The sequence below is a fragment of the Leguminivora glycinivorella genome, chromosome 8, assembly GCF_023078275.1.
Source record: "Leguminivora glycinivorella isolate SPB_JAAS2020 chromosome 8, LegGlyc_1.1, whole genome shotgun sequence".
NCBI lineage: Eukaryota > Metazoa > Arthropoda > Insecta > Lepidoptera > Tortricidae > Leguminivora > Leguminivora glycinivorella.
The window spans coordinates 12,110,581-12,125,228 of NC_062978.1; the positions used below are offsets into that span (position 1 = coordinate 12,110,581).

General features: G+C 37.4%; 1 protein-coding gene across 1 annotated transcript in view; it reads left to right on the forward strand.

The window, feature by feature from the left end:
- Nucleotides 1-6,295: 6,295 nt before the first annotated feature.
- The window catches only part of LOC125228574 (DNA-binding protein D-ETS-4-like), a 57,690-nt gene continuing 49,337 nt past the window's right edge, over nt 6,296-14,648 (forward strand). The window contains exon 1 of the mRNA XM_048133193.1: nt 6,296-6,562. Coding sequence (XP_047989150.1) covers nt 6,524-6,562 — 39 coding nt within the window. The 5' untranslated portion in view covers nt 6,296-6,523. The remainder of the gene's footprint in view (nt 6,563-14,648) is intronic.

Genomic DNA, 14,648 nt, shown 5'->3' on the forward strand with positions numbered 1-14,648 from the left:
AGTGACATTTAGGTATTTAGTTATGTTTGTTAAGCATAATTATTGAGTTTTCAAGTCAAAGTTTGTCAAGCTTCGATTTCTTATAATCGGATTCATGAGGAATTGAGAAACTCCTCAAACCTTAGCGTTATACGTATATTGATTTGTGTTGCCATCAAAAAATTAAAGCATTAAAAGCAGTTTTAAAAAATACCTACACATTTCTACATAATCCAACATTCGCAAGTAGCTTTCACCACAACCCGAAAGGCGGCGGTTTTTTTTTCTTAAAAAATATTAAACGTTTTTTTATGGGATAGGAGGCAAACGAGCAGATAGGCTGCCTGATGGTAAGCGATCACTGCCGCCCATGGACACCAGAAGCACCAGAAGTGTTGGAGGTGCGTTGCCGGCCTTTAAGATGGATGTACGCTCTTTTCTTGAAGGTTTGAAGGTCGCATTGGTCCGGAAATACCGCTGGCGACAATTCATTCCACAGTTTAACTGTGCATGACGTGACCAAATTTGCAAAACATTGCGTCTTAGAAACATTTTAAAGGGTGAAAATCAAAATATGTAAAAGCGGAAAGAAATATATGCAGAAAGAAAAAAAGAAGCTGTCAATACTGAATCCCCTAGGGTGGCTGGCTATGTATGAATAGCACAGAAAAGTATTAAAATAAAATTAAAACCGGCCAAAAGCGTGTCGGGCCACGCTCAGTGTAGGGTTCCGTAGTTTTCCGTATTTTTCTCAAAAACTAACCTATAAAGTTCAAAACAAATTTTCAAATAAAGTCTTTGTAAAGTTCTACTTTTGTGATTTTTTTCATTTTTTTAAACATATGGTTCAAAAGTTATAGCGATTATTTCCGAAAATATGAAAATTATCAAAAATCGATCTTAGTAAAACCTAATTCATTTTTAAATACCTATCTAAAAATATATCACACGTTGGGGTTGAAATGAAAAAAAAATATCTGCCCCCTCTTTACATGTAGGGGTACCCTAATAAAACATTTATTATTATTAACGACCTTCCACATATTTATAATGAGCCCAAACATGATGGGGTTATGATGAGGAGAATAGCAGTTCTGTTGACCACCTCCTGACTCCATCATGAGAACTTGGACCTCGTCTAGTTCGATGGTGCTCGTCAGCCCAAATCTAATGAGCCCGAACATGATGGGGTTATGATGAGGAGAATAGCAGTTCTGTTGGCCACCTCCTGACTCCATCATGAGACCCTGAACCTCATCTAGTTCGATGGTGCTCGTCAGCCTAAATCTAATGAGCCCGAACATGATGGGGTTATGATGAGGAGAATAGCAGTTCTGTTGGCCACCTCCTGACTCCATCATGAGACCCTGGACCTCATCTAGTTCGATGGTGCTCGTCAGCCCAAATCTAATGAGCCCAAACATGATGGGGTTATGATGAGGAGAATAGCAGTTCTGTTGGCCACCTCCTGACCCCGTCATGAGACCTTGGACCTCATCTAGTTCGATGGTGCTCGTCAGCCCAAATCTAATGAGCCCAAACATGATGGGGTTATGATGAGGAGAATAGCAGTTCTGTTGACCACCTCCTGACTCCATCATGAGACCCTGGACCTCATCTAGTTCGATGGTGCTCGTCAGCCCAAATCTAATGAGCCCAAACATGATGGGGTTATGATGAGGAGAATAGCAGTTCTGTTGACCACCTCCTGACTCCATCATGAGACCTTGGACCTCATCTAGTTCGATGGTGCTCGTCAGCCCAAATCTAATGAGCCCGAACATGATGGGGTTATGATGAGGAGAATAGCAGTTCTGTTGGCCACCTCCTGACCCCGTCATGAGACCTTGGACCTCATCTAGTTCGATGGTGCTCGTCAGCCCAAATCTAATGAGCCCAAAGATGATGGGGTTATGATGAGGAGAATAGCAGTTCTGTTGACCACCTCCTGACTCCATCATGAGACCTTGGACCTCATCTAGATCGATGGTGCTCATCAGCCCAAATCTAATGAGCCCAAACATGGTGGAGTTATGATAAGTAGAATAGCAGTTCTGTTGAACATCTCCTGCCTGACTCCATCATCATGAGAACCAGAACCTCATCTTGGTCCCAAAATATAATAATAATTCAAACTCTCAACAAACATCACGTATAACTTAAAATCCAAAATCATATGAAAAGCATGTCGAATGCTAAAATTGCATAAGGTGTAAAAAGGATCAAGATTTGTTTAGTCGCAGTTTACGGCACTTCTCGGAACTATCGAGCTGCTTACGAAAGCTAGGTGCGCCGGACGATCAAACGCAGGTCCGTTGTCTTCGAGCGCTCGGCGCAGACTGAGCGGGCTCACGTTAGCACAGTGTCTTTTATTCGAATTTTAGGTGTTTTAAAAACATATCTATTGACAGAAAGGTATGTCTTATATGTATGATTTTTTTTCTTATAGGTCAATAAGAAGTTCTAGTTTAGGATAATATTATTTAAGAGTTACAAAAAATGCAGGAATCGCAGGAAAACTACATAATGTAAACCACTTTTTATCGAAAAAATGGGGAGGATACGGAAGGTTATTTATCCACCATTTCAAGTAAATCTTAAAATGTCAATGTATTAGCTAACTCGTACAGGATATAACAAATAGGATTGTGATCATTTATTACTCCAAATAACATTCTTAACAGCACAATCACGATTCTAAACGAGCTATCCCACTACGAAATTTGAAAACGTCTTCCCAAAAAAACTGATTTTTCGGAAGTATAAAAAGACATATTTTAAAGTAGTACCAATTGACTTTCTAGCTTAAGATATGTACTTTTAGGAACATTATCATTTTTTTAATAATCATTTATAGTTTCTTTATAATTTTGAATGAAAAAGGTTCTATTTTGCAAAAAACGCTCGTCTTTAGGAATAAGGCCTCAACTCTACGCTCAATAAAATAATTGCTAACTACCATGATACACCTTAAAACTATTTATTTGTGTACGTTACTGCAACGACATAAGGTTGACCAATAGACAGCTAAGATGTCACTCTAAAACACTTTAAAGCTTTGTCACAGTAAACTTCGAATTGGACAGGTAATCGCGGTAAGCAAATTTAAACCCAACGTAAAAAAAACCGGCCAAGAGCGTGTCGGGCCACGCTCAGTGTAGGGTTCCGTAGTTTTCCGTATTTTTCTCAAAAACTACTGAACCTATCAAGTTCAAAACAATTTTCCTAGAAAGTATTTATAAAGTTCTACTTTTGTGATTTTTTTCATATTTTTTAAACATATGGTTCAAAAGTTAGAGGGGGGGGGCGCACTTTTTTTTCCTTTAGGAGCGATTATTTCCGAAAATATTAATATTATCAAAAAACGATCTTAGTAAACCCTTATTCATTTTTTAATACCTATCCAACAATATATCACACGTTGGGGTTGGAATGAAAAAAAATATCAGCCCCCACTTTACATGTAGGGGGGGTACCCTAATAAAACATTTTTTTCCATTTTTTATTTTTGCACTTTGTTGGCGTGATTGATATACATATTGGTACCAAATTTCAGCTTTCTAGTGCTAACAGTTACTGAAATTATCCGCGGACGGACGTACGGACGGACGGACGGACGGACGGACGGACGGACGGACGGACGGACGGACGGACGGACAGACAGACATGGCGAAACTATAAGGGTTCCTAGTTGACTACGGAACCCTAAAAATGACAAGGTTGTAATTAGGTACGAGTTCAATTTGTTATGACTTATGATAAACATTAAGATTAAACTGACAAACAACGTCAAACTCGTAACGGAAAAAGTATCGTCCAAGTAACCAGCCAGTATTAATACCCCTAAATACTGAAAAAGGTAAGCAACCTCTAGCAACGCGATATACACAATGTCGCATTACGAACACAATAGAATGGGCACGTAAAAAATAACTAATAATACACATTAAACAAAAAATATTACCCCCATCAAGATACGAGTATAGCTCAATCGATTCTACTCTCAATTCTGAACAAACTGTTTTCAGGTTTTTAGTGTAAAGTGAAACACGGTGTATATTTTATTTGATAAATTCATAGCTAATAGCTTAAACTGATATGACTTCATGTAGGTAATCTTGGTTTTGTTAAGTACGAATGCCTTACCACATCTCGGACACTGGCGATCAAATATATGTAAGAGGCGCGTTCCTAAGCACACATTCTAAGCTCGTGTAGGTGAACGCGTACCATGCTTGTTTGAGAAAGATATGACAGGTCGACTGTCGCGTTGTTGACAGGCGGTAACTGTGAGGTAACCGAAAGGGGGTGGGCGGCACTTTCAGCGGGGAGCGGGAGTGGCCATACTGTACGATAGTACTCTTTATTATACTGTAGCCTTACTGTAGCGCTACAAATTTACAAATGCGGTTAATGAAAATATATCGGTCCTATAAATCATATACTCGACAAAACCATTTCATTATTTTTCAATTGGAGACATAAATTTGCCAGTGTGGTGAAGTACAAATTCATAATAAATAATTCATTGTTGTGGGCTTTTCCTTGAAGGCTCTCGTAGTAGGTAGATACAGGATCTTAGAACGGATTCTACGACAACGGCTCTTACTACGCGAACTCATTTTTAAAAAGGTTGAGTTTACATAGTCAGTGACATAGGTCACAGGTCACATAGGTACCCTTAAGTATATAATTATTACTTCACAGATCGCTTTAATATTAGGAAAACCACGAACACGCTTTTTTGCGGCATGTGTGCCTGTTTTTGTCGCATGCCGCAAAAACAGGCACTTCTATCCCACCGACAAGAGCAATGCTCTTGAATTATGATGATGATGATCGCCTAAGTTAACCCTTTAGTCTGTCACTACAATTTAATGAAAAGGAATGTCAAATCGATTTAATAATAGGAGCAAGCTCCATTAGTCCGTGAATTTATTAATAAAGTTCACGTATAATTTTGTTTTCCATCGTCTGGTTTCATGCAGTTATTTAGGAATTTATGTACATCATCTAAGGTGATTTCTGAAAACGCAACAGCCAGAACCGGACAAGAATTCTGGGCCTCGTGTTCGCAAAGGAAAGCCGCCCGCCCTTGCAAAGAGATGAGGAGTTAGGAGGTCCGAGTTTTAGAAAAAAAAGAGTGCCTGTGAGAACAATGTTCACACTTGCTTAAAATGTGAACTATTCTTTGGTAGGGGTCCTATAATAACTCGTCATAGTTATCACGTCGTGGTTATAAGTTATAACCTATGACGTAGTATTTGACGCATTGGGGCAGTAAATGTTTTTATTCATGAACATGTGGTTACCTACTGTAAAAATATCAGTGCCAATTTCTGAGAATCAGAAATATACGTATACTTGATAGTTACTTATAGTCCGTCGAGTTTTAGGAAGGAGATATTTAATCTGATTAGTTTCAATACACAGGATATAATAACTTGCATTTTTCAAGTTTAAGGGGAGGACAGTGAGTTAGGTATATGCTTTCATATTGATAAGAACTGTAGAAACCAAGCTTGTAGGATAAGATAAAATTAAACTCAGGTTTTGGCCAATATTGAACTGAATTTGTGTCCCGTCCCGTGCTTTAATTACTTAATCCATCAAGAACTGACTGACGAAGCCCATACAAAAAAGCTACTTTTGAAATGTATGGGCCTTTTAGGCTTAAAACTAGATGGCATTGTTCGCAGCCTGGAAGTGGCCAGAATCATATTTTCCCCAAATATTTTTGCGTGTTTTTGTTTTTTATAAGAACAAATGACATATTATTTCTTTCTTTTAAAATCATCAGTGAAGTTATGATAGTATTTTAATAGGTGACTCTAAAAAATCGAGGTACGATTCTTAGTATGAAGTATGTAAATCCATACTAATATTATAATGGGAATGTGTGTGTGTCTGTTTGTTTGTCCGTCGTTTAGTCAAATTTCTCAATTCTAAACACACTCAGAATTAGGCGAAGTAGGTAGGCGAAGTAAATAATAACATTATTAATAACAGAGAAAATAATGTGCAAAGACTAAGTAGGTATTATTTATTATAATACGAGTTCAAACTTAGTAGGCACAACAACGCACTGACATTTAAGCTTTAACGCCAGTAAATGTCAGCATTCTTCGCTAACTGTCCCGTATGAAAAGTCAGCAAATGATTAAATGTGCTAATAAGAAACACAAGAATATGACTTGATCTTAATTCTTAAGGTTGTGCGTAGGTATTGAATTTCATTGGAAAATGAAAAAAAAAACACTGCTCACTTGGCGGGCGTTTCCACAAAGTAGGTCGGCTCGGTCGGGCGACTTCGGCGGCGTTCGGGGGCTCGGGCGCGCTCGGCCTGCGCCCGCGCACATAGCGTCGACACGCAGCATCGACAACAGTCGCGCGCGTTTTAAATTTAAACGCGAAGAGTACTAACTCCGTAAACGTCACGGGATACGTCAACACCCCTTAGAATGGACTGATAGTTTACAATACGAATAGAAACTTGTGATTTTTTGTTTTGATTTTGAAGTGCTTTGAACTGTTCGACGCAAACATGTTGTGGGAGTCGGGTTTTTCTGAAGAAACGGATACGGTAAGTCGTTTTTAATGTTTCTTTGTTATTACACTTTAATTGGTTCACTATACAAGTAATTCGGTGGATGAGGGTATAAAATTTTGTATTACTGTGTGTACAATTATGAAACCTAGCCGGTTTACTCACGCGTCGCGCATGTGTGTGTGCGTCAACTTTCTAGTTTTCGCTCAACGCCGACGTATTTGCATAAAACGTGAACAGTTTTTCTTAAACACAGGGAAGCGAAGCTTTGTAAATATTCATTGCGCGCTCCTCCTGCTGTGGGAGTGTTGCGAATGCCTTGATTAAATCTAAATAAATGTGGATTTTGATCCGCAAACACGTCCGAGACTAAAATGGCACCCGCATAAGCATTCGCGCATTAATTGGAGCCTCCTAACGAGCTTTTAGGTGGGTAGCTGCGTACTGATTATGATGACATGTTTATAAAACAAACAAAACGACTACATATCGCAAAAACATCATATATAAATTTACTTTAGGTTACCTACCTCCTGAGTTTTTTCCTACCTGCAATTGTGACAAAAAACTTTATAAATTAGGTATTAAACAACAAATTGTAGAAAAACTTCCAAGTACTAAACTAAATTTCAATAAAAAAGCTAAACTCGTTGGCCGACGATTAAGGTTGATGATGTAAGCTGTTGCCATCGTAAAAACTACATGTAAACATATTTGTATGTGTGTGTGTGTGTGTGTGTGTATACATCTATGTATACATATCAGTAGGAGAATGAATAACGTTTCAAGCTCTTATAACTAGAGTATATTTAGATACATATTTATGTTATGAAATAAATCATAAATCCATAGTAATATTATAATTGGAAAAGTGTGTGTGTCTGTTTGTTTGTCCGTCTTTCACAGCAAAACGGAGCGACGAATTGACGTGATTTTTAAGTGGAGATAGTTGAAGGGATGGAGAGTGACATAGGCTACTTTTTGTCTCTTTTTAACGCGAGCGAAGCCGCGAGCAAAAGCAAGTACATAATATATCTTCCTGAGTTTCCTGAGACCCACTAAAAAGCTTACCCAATCAGCCTAGAAATTGATATTCATTTCATCAGCCAGTTTCATACATCAACCTCTGTTCGGAAGGTATTTTTAAATGTTTTCACGTGTAGGGGACGGTTATCCATACTAATATTATAAATGGGAAAGTGTGTGTGTCTGTTTGTTTGTCCGTCTTTAACGGCAAAACGGAGCGACGAATTGACGTAATTTTTTAAGTGGAGATAGTTGAAGGGATGCAGAGTGACATAGGCTACTTTTTGTCTCTTTCTAACGCGAGCGAAGCCGCGGAAAAAAGATCGTAATTTATAAATATGATAATTCTCATATTTTCGTTAATTTTTCCGCTATAATGGTTGCCTAATTCAGTGCCATTATTCTGTTTTAAAAATATGATACAAGTAACAAAGAAAACAGGTAAAATCGGGGCGATTTATAATTGCGCATTTAAAATGCGCTACACACTTCCCGCTATTTATAAAGCTTATTTAGTCTTTACGTATCAGTAGTATAGTCGTTATTCCTTCAACGATATGATCGTTCCGCTCTACACGATCACCCAGACAGAGGCTGTTAAATGCTTACCGAGAACTTTTCCTAGGCAATCCAGTATAAGTGTGACCTTTATCAATATCAAGTATTGGGAGTTATTGGAGAACAACTTATGTTGGCTCATTGCGGCAGGCGATTTAGAAAAGAAATGATACTGACATGTTATTACCTTATTAGCTAGATTTCTCGCGTAAACGAGTTGGAACCGCACAATGGGAAAAACCTTATTATTTACTTACTTAATTAGAAATAAACTATCAATAAAGATAACTCGACTTTACTCAGAATTTATTTATTTTCTCCTCACTAGCTCGGAAACACGTGTTTTGTCCTTTAATACCAGCGGGTAAAAACGCATTTTATCCACTAGTGGGTAAAGTAATTTGACCTTGAATAAAGTCAAATTAACTGCTTTAAAATTGATAAAAGTAGGTGAATCTAATAATAAAGATAATTTACCACCTGTGGCAGGATATAAACGCATTTTTTGCGTTGTAGTTTCCTCGCTATAGTGAGGGGAAAAGTTGTGTGTTACACTCGGGTGCAAATGTATTTTACTTCTCGTGTGTTAAAAAACTCGCAAGTTCAGGATTCTATTCTCGAACCACTCGCTTCGCTCGTGGTTCAACTATAGAATCCTTTCACTTGCTCGTTTTTCAATTCCACACTCGGCGTTAAAATACAACTTTTCCCCCTTGTATAACAAATAACTATTAATCATAATTGCACAAAGGAAATACGTCGTGGAATAGGCGAGGCCATATATAAGGCGTTCTCTACCATACCAGTCAACTATTAGGCAAATCAGAAAACGGTATAAACAGTGAACCGAAGTAAACTGTAATATAAATTGTCTAAATTGAAAGAGATTTTTCGTTACCTGCATTATTTTATTTCCCGTGTGGTAAGGGGTTAAGAATTTCACCAACCACTTTGCCCTTTTCTCCACAGAGAACCTCCTATAGAGTGGCAGTCTTGTATATTTGGTTCGCGATACGAGTCACCAGTGTTTGGGGTGCGAGGAGCGGGCGGGGAATGTGTTAAGCGCGCTGTGATTGGCCGTTTCAAGGACGGCGGGCAGTCGCGCCAGATGAAAAGGGACAGAAGTATGACTGTCCCTCTACTGACGCGTAAGTGGCCAATGTAAGTTGACCTATGCCGGCTCTGAATAAATTATAAATATGACTTATTTGTGGAATGTAATGCCGTCTGTTTTTAAATTTGAGCTTCTTGTTACCTTTCCACACCATTTCACACTACAGGTGGACATCTTTAAGGCATCAAAATACCCTTTTCCAATTTTTTTGTGCGAAAAACACGCGCTGCTTTCGGGTCTGTTACTTGGTCGATACTGATCGGGCACGGCGAGCGCCCGCGCTTATATCAGTGCAAATACTAGGAAGGCTGGCCACCGCGAGTCGTCTTGTAATAGATGTCTATAGGGGTTGGTCTGTGCCTTTTCTCCCATGGGCGTCGTAGAAGTTGACTATAAATAAATATGGGTTCTACTGCTATACTCGTACTATGCTGTGCACTACAGGCGTGAATTTATATATGTACCTATGTATTAAATTGTAAGTAGTTCAACCACTTAACATTGGTTAAAATAATATAACTAGTTATTATATAATTTTATTTTAATTTACATGAACAGTTAAGTGTTAAACTGGTTTCTGGTATAGAGGAAAGGAGAAATGTTTTGAATTTCCATCGTTAAGAAATAATGACTATTTAATAGATTACTAAATGGAAATATGTATTTACAAGATGTACAAGTATTGGACACTACTCTGGAACAAAATGAAACAATTAGAATATCAAATTTTATTCGCATTATTTGATAGAAGAAATTGTGGAAATGCTGCCCAAATAAAACTCGGAAATGTGAAGCAAAGACCAGAATTGGTACTTAGTAAAAGGCCTATAGCGATAAATTCAAATCGATATTTTTTATGAACGTTTCGATCGCTTTTGCATATTCTCTTCTCATAAGAATATGTACAGTCAGTTGCAATGATAAAAAAACATACCTGACCCGAGTATTTGGGCCATTTTTTTCAAGGTTGTCCACCCCACTTTTCTTGTAACATGGGTATTTTTTACGCGATTAATACTCCGAATCGCGAGGTCTTTCGATCCTGATAGAAGAAAAGAAATGTCCCAAGATTTCCATTCATTTTTTCGAACCTTCCATTCCGTTACCGCCATACAAAATGTATGAAAAAATGTTAACGGAATGGGAAAAAAACCTTGGGACACTTTTTTTCTCCTATTAGAATTGAAAGAGCTCGCGATTCTGAGTGGAAACAACATAAAAATTTCCAAATCCAAAAAAAGTGGGGTGGACAGACTGAAAAAAAATGGCCCATTTATGATGTGCCTGAGTTGCGTAGTAGCACGTAGTAGTTTAAGATAATGATCGAGTGTTAAACAACATTGGACCAAACCTCTCGGAAGTAATCACGTGAAGGTCGTTCAAAAATGCTCTTAAATAAAAATATTTCCATATCACTACGGCTCACTATAAGATTGGGACATCGCCTTGAAATTGATACGTTATAATTTATTATAATTTAACTTAAAGTTGATTTAAATTAACTGAATATTCCTCAGAACAAAGTAACTTTATACCTGTATTAAATAACCAAGTACCTACTGGATTATCAACATTCTATTCAACTATGCCTGACGAATAAAGTAACTAAAGTATGCTCTTTTAAAAAGACACTCCTTAAATATTGTTTTAAATAAATAGACCACGTCTGGAAATTAAGTACCTAGGCATATAAAACACTTTTTCCCCTCACTAGCTCGGAAACACGTGTTTTGTCCACCATACCAGCGGGTAAAAACGCATTTTATCCACTAGTGGGTAAAGTAATTTGACCTTGAATAAAGTCAAATTAACTGCTTTAAAATTGATAAAAGTAGGTGAATCTAGTAATAAAGATGATTTACCACCCGTGGAACTACTGGAAGCAGCGATATACGCATTTTTTGCGTTGTAGTTTTCTCGCTGTAGTGAGGGGAAAAGTTTTGTGTTACACTCGGGTGCAAATGTATTTTACTTCTCGTGTGTTAAAAAACTCGCAAGTTCAGGATTCTATTCTCGAACCATCTATAGATATAGATAGGTTCAACTATAGAATCCTTTCACGTGCTCGTTTTTCAATTCCACACTCGGCGTTAAAATACAACTTTGCCCCCTTGTATAACAAATAACTATTTTATATATCTTTCTAGCCGCCCACACGCAGCCAAGCATGTTTTTGCGCACTTTGTCCGATTAGGCACGCACCGCACGCTTCGAATACGCTTCAAGAGATTTTCAATAAAAACTTGATTATTTTCGTAACAGCCCTTTACTTTAGAAGCAAATCTAATTTTACTTATTTGAACAAATTAAAATTAGACGGTTTGGATGCAAGTAGGTACATGTCCGAAGTTTTAACTTAAAATGACAGAAAACGGCTACTTACTTAACATAAATGTAGGCAACTCACTGTGCTAAGCATAGGTATGTGAGTTCTCCAATCCAATGTTATTAGCCTGTGCAAGACTTTCCCTGGTTATTTAAGAGCGCTATGACAAAAAAAGGCGATATATTGTAAAATGCACAATATTTATCGACAAAATTGTACACTTTACTCATACTAAAAGACAGTGAAAGTACTTGTTTCAGTTAGAACATCTTATTAACTGTCGGTTAATTAAAAAACATATGGAAAAAAAAGCTTTTTCAATTAGTAATGATTGTTTTCCTGATGCTCGTTTAGGAAAAACCGCGTGAAGCACAGAATTCGGAGCTCTTATTATCAACAATTTGATAAGCTCACTCTCATAAATGAGGTAAATTTAAGTTCCAAATATCTTGTACTTAAGGCCCATTAAACAATATTTATCATTTAATCCTTTGAAATTGAGAAATTGAAAGTAAAACGAACTCAATTTTGTCTTGAAAATACATTGAAACAAGTGATCATTTCTCCGAAAATCTACATGTTATCGAAGTTATTTTAGTATATAAATAATCTGTACAATCTGCTTAAATTGCTGTTATCCATTTGTCGTTATAATATTATATAATGATTTTTTGCCAATTTTTTGAAAATTAGCCTTCCTGTCGCTATTTGACCGGCGACGGACGCCTGCGATTTCAGTGCCGCGCCGGAGCTCGTATAGGTGAGACGTATGTCACTTCGCTCTCCGAGTTCTGTAGCATTACCATGAGTTGCTATCGAAAACATACATTACGTTACTACGCTCGCTAGCGTCTAAACGCGGTTCGAATAGATTTCTATACAACTGGTATCATGAGTCAATCACTCGCTTACTATACTCGCTAACGTAAGCTCGATCCATCGTGTAGTTAACGTTTCGATAGGGATTGGCCTTGGAGTGGCGCGCCTAACTTCACATTAGAACCCTATCTCTTTTTCACTACACTGAAACAACGGAATAGGATGATATTTAAAAAATGTAAACATAACCCTGCTAATTTAAAACGTCATGAAACAGTATTATTATGTAAAGTGTTAGCGGGTTCTTGCAGTATTAGTATTGGTTAGTTTGCCAATCAAGTAAAAATATTATTTATTGAAGTAAGCTTATAATGATACAATGAACAATATTGTTTTTTAAAAACTACTTACATTAAATTAATAAAATAATGTCAATCAATGTTCAACAGTTCTCAACTTAAGTTTATTTTGAGTGAGTGTTTGAGTGCTGAAGTATCCGATGCGTCCTCCGGCTGTTTACTGCTGTTCTGTGATCTTGTGTTTCTTATCGTGAACTAAAATGCGTACCAGTATTTCACAGTTTCGACTACTAGTCGACTTTATGCAAAAGTAAGTACATATCTACTTTAAATAGGCATTTCAATTATGTCTATAATTACTTTCAACTGTAGGTACTAAGTACAGTCGCCCTAGTTTATTATGATGAAATATTTTAGTTTCAAGTGGCTAATAAAGTATTCTATATGTTTATTCTATTCTATTATATTTTAAGTACCCTTTGCCTTTGTATTAACAGGCACAATGATGACCTCTGCAAGTCAAGTGACCTTAGCTTCTCATATTCGGCTTATTTTTTTGTTTACGTCATATACCTAGGCAGTCTTCGCTAGCATATCCCAAATAATGCCTTTTCGACATTATTTCCATAAATAATGATAAGAAAATACACTTTAACGCGAGTTCTAATAAGATTTCACGCTCCAAAATGCCAGTGAAATAGATTACTACAGTAGATAACGTATTGCTCGATAGCGTATGTCAAAAATGTGACTCATGGTACCGATTTCTATAGGCAGCCGTTACAAACGTAGTCGCTAGCGAGCTAAGTAAAATACCTATCGAAAAGTAATCGCTAGCGTTGAACTCATACTGCCGATTTTTAGTTCCACGAGTGACCGCCGACGGCGCTGTACTATTCTCCATAGAAATCTTTTACGCAGACGCTAGCGAGTATCGACTGCGTAAACTCATGGTAATGATACTGATCGCAAACGTCGAGAATATTTATCGTTGTGTGGGTCGGACGCCTTGTTTATACACGGGCTATCCTCGCATTGTGTGTGTGTAAACAGCGACCAACGAATTTGATCCTAGATCCGTAAATATTTGCTTTTGTAATATTTTGTTATGTTTGAATGTTAAAGTATTACAACGTTATGATGATAAATATGTAAAAATTACAATACGGTCAAGATGATAAGACATATCAAGATGGTACTCGGGATCTGATGATGGAGCCAGAAGGTGGTCACCAGTACCAGTGAACCATGTAAGTAAACGACTTCGTGTTTAGGCTCGTTGGGTTCGTCTCAACAAGACCTTTGACAAGAGGTGGTACTCAGGGTCTGATGATGGAGCCAGATGGTGGTCACCAGTACCAATGAACCATATAACTAAACCCAGAGATGGGGAAATCGTAATCGATTCCGGATTACACGATTACTTGATTTTACTTTGTAATCCACTACTGGGTGTCAGATTACTTGTAATGTAATCAAGTGAAACGGTAAATTACCATTACATGTAAAGGAATCACTAATCATCTATACAATAATTACTATTACCAATAATTCGGAATCATAGTCGATTCAAAATAACTGAAATTATTGACTTGATTACTTTCAGATTACAAATATGTAGTACCTCAGATTGCTGACTGTCACTTTGACACAAAAGTCATCATGGGTGTCGTAAAATAGGTTTTAGGGGGTGCTGATTCCAAAATTAATGACCAATGTGGAATCTGACATTGCTGACTGTCACTTTGACACAAAAGTCGTCATGGGTGTCGTAAAATAGGTTTTAGGGGTGCTGATTCCAAAATTAATGACCAATGTTTAATCTGACGTTGCTGACTGTCACTCTGACACAAAAGTCGTCATGGGTGTCGTAGAATAGGTTTTAGGGTGTGCTGATTCCAAAATTAATGACCAATTTGGAATCTGACATTGCTGACTGTCACTTTGACACAAAAGTCGTCATGGGTGTCGTAAAATAGG